A 16,215-nucleotide genomic window follows, 5' to 3' on the forward strand; every position below is an offset into this window, starting at 1 on the left:
GTCAGAAAGCAGAGAGGAGTCTCAGAGTGACACTTCAGAATTTTATGATACAAATCAATCCGTCACTGAACACTGGTGAATGCAAATAGTAATTTTCCTTTATCATGATAGGAATTCAGTATTATTTAAGGACAAGGGGCAAGAAAAGGGAGCCTTATTTTAGATCCATATTCTGCATTTGTAAGCTCTGTTGCATTACTAATTTTGTGTTTTAAAAAAACTTTCAAAACTTTTGCAACATCAATCATCAACATCAATTATCAATATAGTGAAGAGACCTGAGTAACCAAAACATATAAATAGGGACCTATTCAAATTATGGTTTTGTGATTTTTGCAGAAACCACGAAAAACAGTGGTTTCTGCAAACACTGCGAAAAAGGGCAGCTTCTGCAATTTTCATAGAATTGCCAGGGGGAAAAAACTTGCTAAAAACAAAATGGTAGTTCCCTAGCAGGAACTGTTAGCAACTGTAGCCCAGCCTCACAACCCAGAGTGGGGAGGAGCCACCTGCACAAAGCGGAGCTGCCAAGATGGTGGCTAGTCCATCTACTGCTGATTGGCTGAGAGAGCTGCCTTATGTGCAGATCTGCCAATCAGCAATAAGGGGCAGAGCCACACGAAGGGCAGCCCTCTCAACCAATTGGTGGTGAGGCCACATGAAAGGCACCCCTCTTGGCCAGTCAGTGTAGGGATGGGCTCACTGCAGAAAGACCTTGAAAATGGCACTGGGTCCTGTAAGTGGCTCACAATATTTCCTTTGCCTCAGTGCGCTTTAAATAGATCTGTACACATAAATGCAGTTTTCATATACCAACCCATTGGTTTGATGTACAAATGGTAAATAGTAAAAGTGTCAGACAGCATGATTAAAATAAATATCATTCTGTTACTACTTCTTACAGAAGTTTGAACCCAGTGTCAATATGTGCCAGCAGGGACTGCTTTCATTTGAAGGATTTGCAAGGTATTAAACATATTATATCTTACTATACATGTAATGTTGTTTACATGTCTTTTGTGCTAAATACTTATCACAAAGTAACATTTTTTCTTTTCTAGATTTTTGATGGATAAAGACAACTTTGCCTCCAAAAATGATGAATCACAAGAGAATGTTGAAGAATTACAGTTTCCACTGTCATATTATTACATTGAGTCTTCACACAATACTTACCTCACAGGCCATCAGCTTAAAGGAGAATCCTCAGTAGAGCTTTACAGCCAGGTATACAGAATTCAATCGTTGCTTAGTTTTCAGCATGAACTCATTTTACTAGCAAGTCACAGAAACATGACCTTTTTGCTTTGAAAGCTGAAATGTTCTAAACCCCTGCTTATAAAATGTTGGAAAACATGTGTGGGAAAGCTGCTTGTATGCACAGTTGTGCTCAAATGCTTTTTTTCTAAAACAAAAAATGGGTTTAGTTTAAGATTCATAGCTTTTAGACACGAGTCAGTCTGACCTAACCTACTAAAATTAGACTTTCCCACAGGAAAGATGGATCTAAGATGTTAGTTCATTTAAATGTCAAAAACACTATTCAGATGCTGTACATTGTAGTGAAAAGACAAATTTCTAATAATATTAGATTTTCTGATAATACTACTTCTAGGAATATATTATGGTTTATAAGACTCTGGTGATGAACAGGAAAAAGGGATTTTTCTCTAGAGGGTTTTGGGTCTGTATTTTTTTCTGTTTAACAAATACCACAAAAACATCAAACTTTCTGTGAATAGAATTTTCATCACTCAGTTTATTAGGGATAAATTCATCCACGTGTGAAAAGCTCGTTTAGAGTTCTCTGTGCCTCTTCTGTGCTATATGTTTGGAGGAAAGTGTTGGGGGATATGAAACTATGCATAACGAAGCCCTGCATTTGTATTGTATTGGAGCCTATGGAGGAGGTTTCTGTGACAGCCCCACATAACAGCATACGAGTAGGGTTGGGAGTAGGCAGGTATCTATTATCTTTAACACTTGCAATTGCTACAGTGTATAACGGTGGTGTTGAACCTACTGCGTGTGGGCCAGAACCAGTGACTGGATCTGGCATGCCGCATAGTGGATCACTGGCCAGCAGCTTGGCCAGACATGTTCCGTTGCTTACCATTAATCCCCTCCATAGCTCTCTCCCTTTTTCTCTCCCCACTTCCCTTTCCTCCCTCTGACATTGGCAGCTATCTCCATCTGCCTCCCTCCCTACTCACCTCTCCTACTGGAGGGGAGAGATGGGCTATGGTGCAGCTAAGTCCCCGGCACGCAGCCCTCTGCTCTTAAAGGTTGAGATCCACTGGTCTGTGTTCTTTTCCTGGGGAAGATTTGGATTGTGTTTCAACCCAGTGCCTAAATATACTTACTTAGGAGAATTGTGTTTCACTTCATCATTTATGGTTTTCCCAGAAGTTACACTGATTCAAGAGAGCTCTATTTGGAACACAAGGTTACAACGACAAAAAAGCTAATAGCACTTACATTAATAGATTATTTAAATAATGATGGAAATAGCAAGAATGAACAGTCTGAAAAAAATGTTCAGGCTAAAACCTGCTTCAGAAGTGATTTTGTAAGGTGTCTTGTGAAAAATTATGGGCTGGAAGTCAGGCTAAGGTACCCAAGGAAGCTTGTTCCTTTCCCAGCCCAAACATCCTCATACGATCTTCAACAAGTATTATTTTGCTGTTGCCAGGTCACCTTTTCTCAAAACAAACAAACAAAAGCCCACAGAAGTCTTGGCCAGAAAGCTTGTATGGAGTGGCCATCCCCTGGTCTAGATAAGATTGCTGTGTAGTTTACACACTTGTTCTGATAGGTCCCTGTACAAAACACTTAATACAACCAAATTTCCAGTTTCCTTGGCCCCCACAGCAATACTGTGAACTTAAAAGTTTCTCTCTATTTATCTTGGGAACATTTTGTTTTCTTCCCCCAATTTGTTCTTCATTTTCCCTTTCTCTCCAAATTTGTTGATTGCAGCTGCTGGGTCAGGAGCTTCTGTTGTCTCCTTTCAGCCCTCCTCCCAATATTCCCTGCCCCCCCCCCCGATGGTGACCTCATGGACAACCTGCTCAAGCAACTTCTCCCCATCCACCAAGTTGCTGTTTAATACTGCAGAACCTTTTTAGTTTTGAACATTGCTGGTCACCTGGGATAAATTATTAATTTCTGTTACAGGTTCTCTTACAAGGCTGCAGGAGTGTGGAATTAGACTGCTGGGATGGTGATGATGGAATGCCTGTCATTTATCATGGGCATACACTCACAACTAAGATCTCTTTTAAGGTATACTGATAGTTTCTGTACAGAAAATGAAAGAACAAAATTAATATTTTTCCTTTATATGAGGATACTAGATTGATTAAACAATAATTGTCCTTCAGAACAATACAGGTTACTAATGGATTGCTAATTTACACTACACTTGATACTGTAGTTGAATCATGAAATCAAAACTCCCTTGATTGGTCATAATCAAATAAAAAGGATGTTGTGTTTTTCACATTTGAGAACTGTGCCTATTTTTTTAACATTTAGACTACAATATTCCACATTTTTATTTTAACTGTAACTGCTACAAGTATCTATATTAGTTTTGTCATAACAGGACATTAAGGGCTGAGTGGAAAGCTAGGGACTCCTGCTGCTTAAATTGTGGAAACTAAAGCTATTTTCTTCCTGTGGCTGGACTGGGAAAGTATATTCCTGTTCAGTTATTCATGATCATTTCTTTATGGACACAATTACGAGCTACTTATGTTGTAGAAGAACTGAACCGTGTGTCCTTATTAAAATCTTTTGGTCTTGTAGGAAGTAGTTGAAGCTATTGATCGCAATGCTTTTATCACCTCTGACATGCCAATCATCATATCTATAGAAAACCACTGTTCATTACCTCAGCAACGCAAAATGGCTGAAATTTTCAAGGTAGGCCATAAACTGAACTGAATTATTCTAACACACAGGATGGACTTTTTTTCATGATATCTCACATATTCTCAATATTTCAGAATGTATTTGGAGACAAGCTGGTAACTAAATTTTTATTTGAGAGTGACTTCTCTGATGACCCTATGCTCCCATCACCTGACCAACTGAGAAGAAAAGTTCTGCTTAAAAACAAAAAACTCAAAGCCCATCAAACTCCAGTGGATATATTAAAGCAAAAGGTAAAATTCTTAACACATTTTGATATATAGATGGCTATTTGATGGGGGAAAAGCACTAATGCACTGTCACTTAAATGTATACAGCAGAACGAATCGAATGTGCTTTAACAACTGGAAGATTCTTGGTATATTGCCAAAGTCTGCAAATAAGGAAATGGATGCAATGCAAAGATATAGGTATAGCATCATAGAATAGTATGGCATTTTGGTTGCATGATACTTTCACTATTCTAAATAACACAACATGATGTTTTTGATAAAAGTAAATGGGGTCATACTGCAAGTCCAGGACACCATCAATAAATTTTGACTGGGAAATGGAGAGAGACCTTCAGGGTTTTGTGCATTTTTTCATTTGGTAAACTTCTATTTTTTTACTGTATTCAGATCAGGTATATTCCTACTAAACAGATATTTTCATTTGGCTAGACTGTGGAAAACTGTAACCTATTTTTATTATATGACATTTCCAATATAGGCATATTTATCTATTTAAAAAGCTGTATGTATTTAGTAGTTTAAAGGTCTTTTTCCTTCATGAAATGGTCTCTATCTTTTTTAATAGTTGCACTGAATGAAATGCTTTTCCAGAAATGAAGTTTATATCCCAGCTGTATCCACAAATAAGATGTGATACAGGCAACAGCAGCTCAAACTTCCTCAAGATTGTAGTTTCTTTTATTTTACTACACCAATCTTCAGCCTGTCATTTTTTTCCATGGACTCGATAATAACTCTGTTACTAAAGGCTTGGTATTATCATTCAACATGGAGTTAAATTGATTATTTAATGGAAAATGGAATTCCACTAAATTTCATTTGTGGATTGAATTCACTTCCCCCTCTCTTATCACTTGTGGTTAATGTAAATTCTGCGGCTAGGTAGGTGGGTGTGAGCAATGCCTTTGCTAGAATATACATTCTGATCTGTCTTCCACTCCATATGACAGTGTGCAAGATACTCAGCAGTTTCATTCAGCAAAACATCATTACCAGTAAATACGCCGTTTTGCGATGTAGGAGGAGTTTAGTTTCCTTGGAACTTTAGGGATTGTCTAAACAAAGTTCCAGCAGTTGTAATTATCCCTATATCAGCAGAGCCATACCACCACAACTTCCAGTGTGGAAAATGACGTATCCTAAACTGTGGAAAAGACACTGTTACACTAGAATAGGAATGTCAACAAGGGAAATTATACCTGTATAACAATAGTGGTGTAAATTCACACATTACATTAAACCTTTCATACTAGTATAATTTTTAGTATGGTATTTTAAGTAAGTTTTAGTATGGTATTTTATCTTGCTCTTGACAGTCTGTTTTCTCCTCCTAGGAAAGCAGAAAATCAGATTATCTATCATATGAGAAAAATAAGACACATGCAAATAAGAGAAAGTTTAATTTTTAGAAATATTTATGATTTTTTTTTAATTACTCTGACGCTATAGGCACACCAACTGGCATACATGCAAGCACAGGCTAGTAATGGTGCTAATGTTGTTAACCCCACAACTAATGAAGAGGAGGAGGAAGAAGAAGATGAATATGACTATGACTATGAATCTCTCTCAGATGGTAATTATGTTTGTGAATTTTTTAATTATACAATTGTAACAGTTTTCCATATGTTCCATTATATCTTTAAATCAGTTAAGTTTGCCTTAGTCAAAAACTGAAACACAGACCTAGCACCACCACAGGATAGTGCAGTAACCTGGAGACTTTTCTCCAGGGCAGAAGGTTTATAGTCACAATCTAGGCCTAAATGTCTCTTAAACATGCCATTTTCTTGGCATTCACATTGCTGGCATCCAGAAATCAAACTAATGATTGTTGTATTAATGGGTTAATTGTGGTAGCCAACAGTTAAGCTGGTTTTTACAGACAGTCTTCAGAGCAGGAGCAGAGTGTCATTTTACTGAGTGCTTGCTTCTGGTGCTGACCACTTTAAAGATACTTGTCAGAGAAGGACTGAGTATGTCCCTAAGGTCAGTTAAGTTTCACTAGGGATGTTCAGAAGTGGCATTAGCTACTGATTTCAGACATTATCAGAAACTGTGTCATATAAAGATACATCACAACTGGCTGCAAAATTCATACCACCCAGACATACAGCAAAATATTGAAATATTTTATTTATTAAAACTAAGGTCCTGTGATGCCTGGCCTTCATACAACTGGTGAAGTTCAGAAAGTTTACCAGGTTCAGCTCTCTTTGCAGTGCAGTGCTTGTTTAAATAGTTCTTTGTTTCTCTCATAGAGATGCTAAAGAAATCAAATTAATAAGCAGACTTGGTAATCATTTCTTTGTTCACTGCTGCATTTAAGTTAATTATGGGTGAGATTCTAGTGCCTGCTCCAGCAAGGCAGCTGGAAACCCAACTTAAATTGTTACTTGAGGATTCTTCCTGTGGGGAAGAATCTGTAAGGGACGTAAGCAAAAATATGCTTGTCAGACGTAGATGCTTCTGATTTACTGGCCAGGAAAATTTTACAACTTTTCCACATTAAGTAGTACTTAAAATTAGTCAAGAGAAGTTTTGAAAAACTTGAAACAACAACTAAAAATTTGCACAGTGCATTAGACAAGGTAACCTGTGCATGGATTACTGCTTTATTATAATGGTTACCCTTTTTGTTTTGTTATTTTAAGTTACAATAATCTCTGGCAGAACTAATCTAAATAATAGTCTGAAAACTTTGGGAGATTTTTTTTATTTTTAACAAGTATTGTAGCTTTACATAATGCTTCTGATTTTACAACTGACACTTAATTTTCATTTCTTTCACTGTGTTTCTTAATTTCCTTTATTCTTATTCCCTTTCTGACTCTTCCTATAGCTGATGTCCTTAATGCTTCCCCTGCTCCTAACAGCCAGGAAGGTAAAGGCCGTTTGGTTGAGCATTTTAACTGCATGGATTTAACACTGTATTTCCAACTTACTGCAAATGCATAGTGTTATTACATGGTTCCTTGTTTTCATTAATACAGAATGTGGTAAAATATTTTCATAAGGTAGGGACCTGCATTAGAAAGCATTTATATTCTAATAAGCTACCAAGGCACATATGACATACTATACATCTAGAGTGAATTTAAAATACTTCCTTTTGGGACAGTTTCCCATTATTTTAAATCATTCCACTCAAATAAATCAATTAAGCTGAGTTTCTAACAAAAACATGAGGTACTTTTCTCCTTGGAGGTGAATGCTTCAGCTGTATCAGAAAGGGGTTATGTGTGTGTGCATGTGTGTGCTAACTGACAGGGGGATGAAAAACAAAATATAAAATGTAAAGCTAACTTTAAGATAGTTGAGTAGTAACTAAATTAAATTTGAACTTCTACAATTCAAGAATATTGCCTTTTAATTCAGATGGCTAGCCAATTGTTTGGATTCTTGCTTTGCCAAAAGAAAACCTAGAACCACTTTATTTCATGGTTTATGAAATGGTTTTATGTGGTTAACCTGTACTGAACAAAAAAGACAGGGAAGAAACTTTCATGAAAGAGATGCATGCCAAGAAAAACAAAACTACATTTTTAAAAATAGAATATTATCACAGACAGAGAAGTGCTTTGACCAGTAAATATATTCTTTTGCCATCAGATAATCAGATGTGTCATTAGGAGCTTTATTCAATATCATGTTAGTTGAACTAAAATTTGCAGCCAAAGTTATTTGCCTAAATGTTAACTAAACATCAATTATTAATTAAATGCTGTTAATTTACAGATAACATTCTGGAAGACCGACCTGAAAGTAAGTCAGCTGGGGATAAGCTACAGTTTGAATATAATGAAGAAATTGCCAAGAGAATAAAGAAGACTGATTGCATTACTTACAGCAATAAAGGAAAGGTAATACTGCTTTTTCCTTTTCTTTTCCATTCCTTTCCCCAGAACACAGACCAAATTCAAGAGGTTTTGGATTGTTTAGATGACTGGGCATGTGTCTCAGTACTTTGTAGCACTACAAAAACATCATTCTAGGGGTGTAAAGGCGTTCCTATAGGGGTGTAAAGGTGTTCCAGCTCCTTTGCTGGAGAGTTACAAAGTCATCTCAAAAGCAAGCTCTTCAGTCAGGAGCAAAAGGGGCTGGTTCTTGGGACCCCTTGCCCACAGGGAAGTCACCCTTCCCTCTCTACTCAGGGAAGAGGGCAGGCTGTCAGTGATCAGCTGGCAGCTTCTGAAAAGTAACAGCTGCCAAAAACAGCCACCAGTACCTGTGGAAGTAGCAGGGGTGAGAACTGTTCTGGCAGTGGGAATTTGCTAACCCTTGCTCCTTTCTCTTCTCCCCCCTAACCACCTGCCTGCATGCTCTACTAATCTGGTGATTGGCAAAGCTGGGCAGTTGTACAACTACTATACCCAGCAAAGCTTCAACTGCAACAGTGACAGAGCCACCACTGCCCAGCTCCACAAATCAGTTGACTGGGAGAGCTGGGCAGCCATGCGGCTGCTGCTGCCAGCTCCACTGATCAGCAGTGGCTCTGTCACAGCCCAAGGGCTGCAGCCATCCTGGGACGCTTGAAGTAGAAAGGCACAAGGAATTGGTGCCCTGGCTGTAGGAGCCCTGGCTCTTCCCACTACCAGCTCACTTCTGGGCAGACTATCAGAGAGCCAGCTGCTTCCCCTTGGAAGGAAGGATGGAGGGAGAGTAGGACATTGTTAAGGACATTGCATAAGTAATGAAAGCCAATTCTGTTCTCCATTTAGTTCTACCTCCCCACTGCAGGGGATAGCAGAGCTGTGCCACCATGGGGTGAGAGGGGAGCCAAAAAGCAAGTTGTGACTCAGAGTCACAATGGACTCTTGGTCTGCTCCTGGCCCAGCTTTTCAGGGGCCCTCTCTACGGACTAAGAGAAAGCATTCAATTTGGCTTATTTGTAGCAATAAAAAAACCAGCCAAAACTGTAAGGACTTCATGTTTAAGATTGTTTTTATTTGTTCTCATTATTTCAGCTGATTCATCCCCTTTTTTCACAGCCCATTTCTATGCATGTTCTTATTGTGAGAGTTTGCTGAACTGTGTAGATATCTCTTTGCACAGTTACTGTCCCCTTGAGGCTGCATTTTCTTAGTTTCCCACCCTTATTCTTCCAGATATATTCAAAATATTTAATATATTTCAAAATATTCTTCCTTTTTTAAAAGAAAGCATTTTTGTTATTTTTTTTGCTCAGTTAAAAATTACCTTTTATGGACTTTTCTTTCAGATGTTGTGCTACATTTCTAAGCTTTTTCAGTTTTAACTCTATCTCTCTAGTATTGAATGATAAGCATCAGAATTATAACAGATGGGGTTAGTTTCTCCTCAGTGGTTACACATAACTCCAGGGACAGTTAGCATGTATCAAGGTGCTCAACCCCACTCCCATTAGCCAGATCCAACCTATAGAACTGTGTGATCTGGCTTATGGGGCTCCCCAAAGGTATGGAAATTTGGCAGTGGGGAGCAGTGACAGCATTAATAGCTGCTTCTCTTCAGCCAAATTTTTGGAACCATAGGGAGCCTCACAGTCGAGATGATGTGGCCCTGTGGGCCAGACTGAGCCAGCATGTGGCCAGATGCAGACACTTGGGGTTGGGCCAGCACACGGCTGGATCTGGGTGCACGGGATTAGGCTGGTGCTCAGCAGGATCTAGGCACATAGGATTGGGCCATCGTATGAGGTTGGGCCAGTGCATGGCCCAGCATGCTGGATTGCACCCATGGACTGACTTCATGTACTGACTTTATGAGGGATCCAGTTCATAGACCGGCCTGCACTACTTGTCCATCTCATGACAGTGGTAAGGCTGGGTGGCACTGAGATAAATCACTCTTGTTAATAAAGGAAAACGCACACTCCAAATTACTGCATCAAGGTCAAATTGAACATCAGCCCTTCTGGCTGAACTCCCAACTCTGCACGTGTGTGTGTGGCACAAGTTACCTGCACGCTGGAATAATGGACTCTCACTTTTTGTCAAATAAATAAATGAGAAACCGGTTTTAGGAAATAAATCATTTGTCTTTATAAGTAGCATGTGTGCACTGCTGCTTCATGCTGATTGAATTTGCTGATAAGCATGTACCAGAGGTGGCTAAAAATAAAGTTTTGGTGGGACAGGCTTGCTTCAGGCTCCTAAATGGCAATTTCTTTATATATATGTAAGGCCTTCATTCTGCAACTGCTTGTGTAGTGCTTAGTGGTCAGCCACAGCAGCTGAAGTAGGTGTGTATGGAGAATTTATATATCTGGGGACACATGGGCTACAGCCTTGTCCTCAGGATGCAAATGAGCTGTGTTGATACGCATTCTGCACTCAGACCTCACTTCTGTTAATAGGTGTACATCATTAGGAGCCAGGTTTTTTAAAGTCATTTAGATGGCTAAGATGTAAAGAGATTCCTAATGGGCTTTTCAAAACCAATGAGGTACCTAAGTCTCCCTTGAGAGAGATCCACTAGGACTGAGATATTTGAAGTTTTTTAGGCACCTACCTCCCACTGAAATAAATGGGATTAGGTGTCTAAACAGAGTTAGATACTTTTCTGCATATTTCAGTACTTACCCAGTTTTGAGAATCCGGTGCTTGATATTGCACAGCAGAAGTGCCATTAATGCAGGTTCATATTTTGCTGCAGTCATGTTTTGTACCTCATATTTATACATATAGCATCCCATACCTGAATTGTACAAGATGAAGCCCAAGATGTGTAACCTGTACGGGTATGTGCTGTGTTCCCTGGCACAGTCAAACATTAAATCTATGGGAAGTTACTAAGATAAATAGGATATCAATCCTCTTACTCAAGATTGTCTATTTAAGATGCCATATAACCAATATGAGCACATTGTAGTACAGTGTTTCTCAACCTTTTAAGTAGCAAGTACTCCATAACTTCTGAAAATTTGAATAAGTACCCCAACACTTAATTTTCCAGGGGATTTTATATTTACAGACTAATGTGAGCCATATGTTGGAAGAAGGGCTGCGTATATAAGGCCATGATATGACAGATGTCTGATCTGGTGTGGGTAGGGATGCTACCTTTTACACCAGGGGTGCTCAAGAATGTACCTGGGCTAGAGGTGATGTTGGCCAAAGCTAGGAGGGCTGCACCCAGTGTCACGCAAAGCGTAGCATGCCAAATTATTGTTGGGGAATTTAAAGCGCCGCGCAATGTGCATTGCACCAATATTTTTACCATAGTTTTGAGAGGAGAAAGGGGTGAGAGAGGGAAAGGGAAAAGAGGGTGACAGAGACAGACAAGGATACAGGGAGAGAGAGAGAGAGAGCAAGACAGGGAAGTTGGGAGGGTGAAGAGAGAGAGGGAAGGGGGAAGAGAGAGGGGACAGGTAGCAACCGTAATTGCGGAGCAGGCAGGTGGTTGGGGTGATAGGGAGAAACAGGGGCCGTGGACCCTGGGCTATTCCCAGTAGGTGGCTGGGAGACTGCAAGGCCTGCTGCAGGCAACCCGGGCTCTGTGGCTGGCACAGCTAGCCAGAGCCTGGGCTGGCTGCAGCCAGGAGGCTGCAAAGGAGTTGCTCCAGCATCCTGCAGCTCCAAGCAGATGGCAGGGGGGAGGGGGCTCTGAGGCAGTGCAGCCCAGAAAAGCCCTGTGCCACCACCGGCACGCCTGTATCCAGCCTGGGCTCTGAAGAACTGCAGTAGGGAGGCTGCAAACAGCTGCACTGGACTCCACAGCCTTGGCATCAGCTCCATTCCAGCAACTGCACATGCCTCTCAAAGCAAAGAGCAGGTTTGTCCCTGCTCTCTGCTCTCAGGCACACATGTAGTCACTGCCAGCATGGAGCTGATGATGGGGCTCGGAGCCGAGCACAGCTGTTTGTAGCCAGCTGGGCTCTGGAGCAGCTGCAGTAAGCAGGCTACAAACAGCTGCACCAGGCTCCGTAGTCCCGGCATCAGCAACACACACATCAGAGCAGAGAGTGGGCATAAACTTGATCTCTGATTTGAGGTGCACATGTAGTCACAGGCATGGAGCTGATGCTGGGGCTGCAGAGACTGGTGCAGCTGTTTGCAGCCTGACTGCTGCCTGCTGCAGCTGCCCCAGAGCCCAGGCTGACTACAGGCGGGGCTGGTGGCAGCACAGGGCTTTTCCTGTTTGGTGGCAGCGGTGCTGGGTGGGCAGCGAGAATCCCCTCTCCTATCACCACAGCCTGCCCCAAGCACTGGGAAGAGCCCAGTGCCACCGCCAGCCCTCCCATCCACAGTGAACTGGGCCCTGGGCAGGCTGGGTCATGGGGCCAGTCCCCACAGTGCAGGAGGGAGTGGGGCAATGCCCTGCCCCTCCTACACTCTGGGGCCCTCAGTTTGCCCCCTCCCAAAACCCAGAATAAAAAAGAATAAACAAGAAAAAAAACTTACCTGCCTGTCGGTGGGGAGTGTGCGGGTATCTTTGTGCCCCCCCACCCACTCCTAAAAGCAGCCTTTGGCTGGCTTGGGGGTTGGGGTGAGTGGCTGGACATGAACCCAGCAGCGGCAGGGGGAGTAGTGGCGCCCCCTTGCTGCAGGGGTTTTCTGCTCCCGTGTACCCCCTGCCTGTGTCTTGCGTGCCCCCAGGGGTACACATACCATGTGTTGAGAAACTATGCTGTAGTACAAATGTAGTCACAGAGAGCTAGATAAACACTAGAGCTGTGTGAAATTTCACCAGCAGTTTCATTCTGACACTGTTTTGAGTCGTTTAGAGCTCAAAACAGCAAAATCAAAATGAAACGGAGAGCTTTGAAACAGCCTTGAAACAAAATGAGGCAAGTTGAAGTGTTTCCAAATTTTCAAAATGTTTTGAGTTGCAAAGCTCAAGCTGGGCTTGCCTGCAGGGCAACAGAAACTAAAGTAAGGAGAGGGAGGGAAGAAGGGGGAAGGGGTGCTTTCATTATTGACTGTGTAGCTGGCCAATGACTGTGATCCTTCCCTGAGGTCCCTTCCAATCCCAGTGCTCTGGGGGAGGAATGGAAAAACTGCATAAAAGGCAGCATTGTTTGAACTGCCCTGCTTTCTGCCTTGGTGTCAGTTACTGATCTATGAGTTCCAGTTTTGCCTGTCAGCACCTAGAGGTACAGGGTCCCAGAATCCAGAGCCCCTGCACCTGTCTCCTTGACAGCTGGTGGGCTTCATGGCCTCAGCAGGGGCTAGCATCCCTGCAGTTCTGACCCCGCTGTGGCTTAATACACATGACATGAGTTTTGCTTTTAAGACTTTGAGGTGCAGTTTTCCTCAAAAACCCTGGACCTATCTCCTTGAAACTTGGTAGACTGCATGCCCTCAAAAGGGGCTACTATTCCCATAAGCTGCATCCAAATAGAGCCAGAAATGGCAAAGTGACAGGTTGTTTTGAGCTTCCCCATTATAGCCTATGGGCAAAATTTCAAAACAGCATATTCAGTACATATTTCAGTACAAATTAAACAGAACAGCGGTTTCGAATTGAAACAAAATACGAAATAGTGTTCCGCTGAAATGTTGAAATGCAAGTCGAAATGGAACAGTGCCATTTTGCACAGCCATAATAAACACCTAGATCCATTATGTGATAATATATATGTGGTGACTATGACAAAAACATTGTGGGCATATATCAGGTGTAGTAAATACTTTTAATTTTCAGTAATTTTCATATTATGCATCGTTTGAATTGTCACTTAGGTGTATGATATGGAATTGGATGAAGAATTTTATCTTCCACAAAATAAGAAAGAAAGTAGACAGATAGCACCAGAGCTTTCAGATCTTGTCATCTACTGCCAAGCTGTTAAATTCCCTGGTAAGTGTACTTACCTACTTAATGCTTTAAAGTTTCTTATTCTTTCCAATGTTGCAGTGATCTACTGCAATTCTGCAATATAAGTAATTTTAAATTATAATATATAAGGAATGTTTATTTCTATGCTGATATATTCTATGTAATGGCTGCTGATTGAGAAATAAATGCCTGCATAAATTCATCAGGCACGTAGGACTGGAAAGGACCACTGAACCTAGACTTCTGTGATTGCTAGCAACCATGTAGTGTTCATTTAGTCCAAAGAAGTCTGCAAAAATGTCCATTCTAGCCCATTCTATACACCACAACCTTGGCACCCCCATAACAAACTTTGGATCTTTAATACAAAAATGTAATACTTTAAAAAAAAATGCAGAGTGCCACAGGGAAAGAGCAGTAGAAGGTCATTTGTTAGGTTACATAAAGATGCAATTTGTCATTTATACGATTATTTGAAACTGAAAACTTCACTCTTTATGACTTGGAGAACTGGCTAATTCCTATGTGAATAATAGCGGGGAGTGGGTTTTTTTCATATGGATTCCAAGTTTTCACTTCGGGTGCCAGGGATGAGGATGAACTTCCGGCCACTGACAGGTGGGGCACATCAGGACTTTTCTTAAGAGTTAGCTCCAGGTTAACCTGTCTCATGATTGCCAGAAACTTTCCTCATGATCTGCATGCTAAGGAGTTAAACCAACTCACAAGACTCCCCCTGCTCCTTCTCTTCCAGCTGACTTTAGGGAAACCCCCTCTTTGGATACCTTTCCGCTAGGCAATATGAGGTTAAAACAGCTAATTAGGGAAATTACAAGAAGTCTCCTCAAACCAAAAGCAGTCACACAGAAGGGGTAGAGGAAGAGCAGAGGAGAAAGACCAGCTGCAATATTACTACCTCCTTTCCTATAAGCAACATCTGGCCTGACAACCCACCGAGGCCTGGGAGTGGCCTAGGTGTAGCAAGAGGATGTTGGGGGATGACAGAACAGGTGTGAGAGCAGGTTGACTGAGCAGATGTAGGATAGAATTGAGGAGAGGCGGGATACGAGGATGGAACTGACCTAGAAGCAGAACAGGTATGAGGATTCGGGGGTGGGTTGAACAGTTGTGGCAAAGAGAATTGTTATGGGGCCTTGGGAGCCTGAATTGATTTAGAAGTTAAGGGACAGAATTAGTTATTGGGCAGGGAGACACGCAAATGTAGAGATGAGAATTCCTGCAGCACAGGCTAAAAGGACTATATCCTCCTTTTAAAAGGAGATTTGGTAACATTAATTTTGACACATACATATCCTACTGACCCCCCCCAACATCATTTCAAAAATGAAAAACAGACAAAATTTAAGGATGAAATTTTTTTAAGTATAACTGCATCTCTTAGCAGTTGTAACTGGCCAGTCTATTCTGTTTTGGTGATATGCCTCTTGATTCAGGGCATTACCAACATTACTATCCATGTCATCCACAACCAACTTTTTTGGTTCAACAGCTAAGCTAGTAATCACTTGGGCAGTGGAGAAAGTCCAAAAGAAAACTGACATAGTAGCACACATCTGGAGAGTGGGCCATGAGGTGGGATAGAGGCACAACTGGGAGGTGTGATGAAACTGGGCCATGAAAGATATGTAGCAGTGTTCTCTAGGAGGGTTAGTTGGGAGGGCCTTCATTTGGTAATGGAAAAGGGGCAGCAATTGGAGAACAAATGGAGGAGGAAAGTTGAGGATGTTTATTACTTCCTTTTTGTCGTGTGATGTAGAACTCTAAGGATGAGTGCGTTGTGGTTGACATGCTACATGTGAGCAGTGAATTCCTTATAATTGTGAATTCACTGCTCACTATTGGTTCCTTTAGTGTGCTGAAATTAAAAGCAAGTTTTTTTAGTGTAATGGTTCTCTATAGAAATATTGACAGTTGTTTGCTTATCAAGAGTTAATACAAACAAATATACTCAAATCAGCGAAATCTACTGAACACAAAGTGCTGTCCAATATACAATGTAAATTGGGAACTGAAACATTAGTCTCCTATCTCTTTTAGTTGTAATCTGAGGTGTCACTTGCTAAAAAAATGTATTTGTGATGTTAACTGGCATTCTGTAGATTTGGTTAGGAAAGAAATACTAATTACATGTCTTTTGCCTTAATACAAGACACGCATGGGATAAATAAGAAAATCAGTTTTCATGCAGATGACAGCTTATAGGTATGGGTAGAAACCTTACTTTTATAGGCTGCCTCTTCTGGCAAAAATACTACCTTCCCAG

At 41.1% G+C, this 16,215-nt stretch overlaps 1 protein-coding gene across 1 annotated transcript in view; it reads left to right on the forward strand.

The window, feature by feature from the left end:
• The window catches only part of PLCE1 (phospholipase C epsilon 1), a 275,495-nt gene that overhangs the window by 226,459 nt on the left and 32,821 nt on the right, over positions 1-16,215 (forward strand). Inside the window, exons 14-21 of the mRNA XM_019556091.1 lie at positions 905-966; positions 1,062-1,227; positions 3,178-3,285; positions 3,811-3,927; positions 4,011-4,169; positions 5,619-5,745; positions 7,908-8,032; positions 13,835-13,952. Coding sequence (XP_019411636.1) covers positions 905-966; positions 1,062-1,227; positions 3,178-3,285; positions 3,811-3,927; positions 4,011-4,169; positions 5,619-5,745; positions 7,908-8,032; positions 13,835-13,952 — 982 coding nt within the window. The remainder of the gene's footprint in view (positions 1-904; positions 967-1,061; positions 1,228-3,177; positions 3,286-3,810; positions 3,928-4,010; positions 4,170-5,618; positions 5,746-7,907; positions 8,033-13,834; positions 13,953-16,215) is intronic.

Source organism: Crocodylus porosus, unplaced genomic scaffold (assembly GCF_001723895.1).
Source record: "Crocodylus porosus isolate Cpor-Errol unplaced genomic scaffold, CroPor_comp1, whole genome shotgun sequence".
Taxonomy (NCBI): domain Eukaryota; kingdom Metazoa; phylum Chordata; order Crocodylia; family Crocodylidae; genus Crocodylus; species Crocodylus porosus.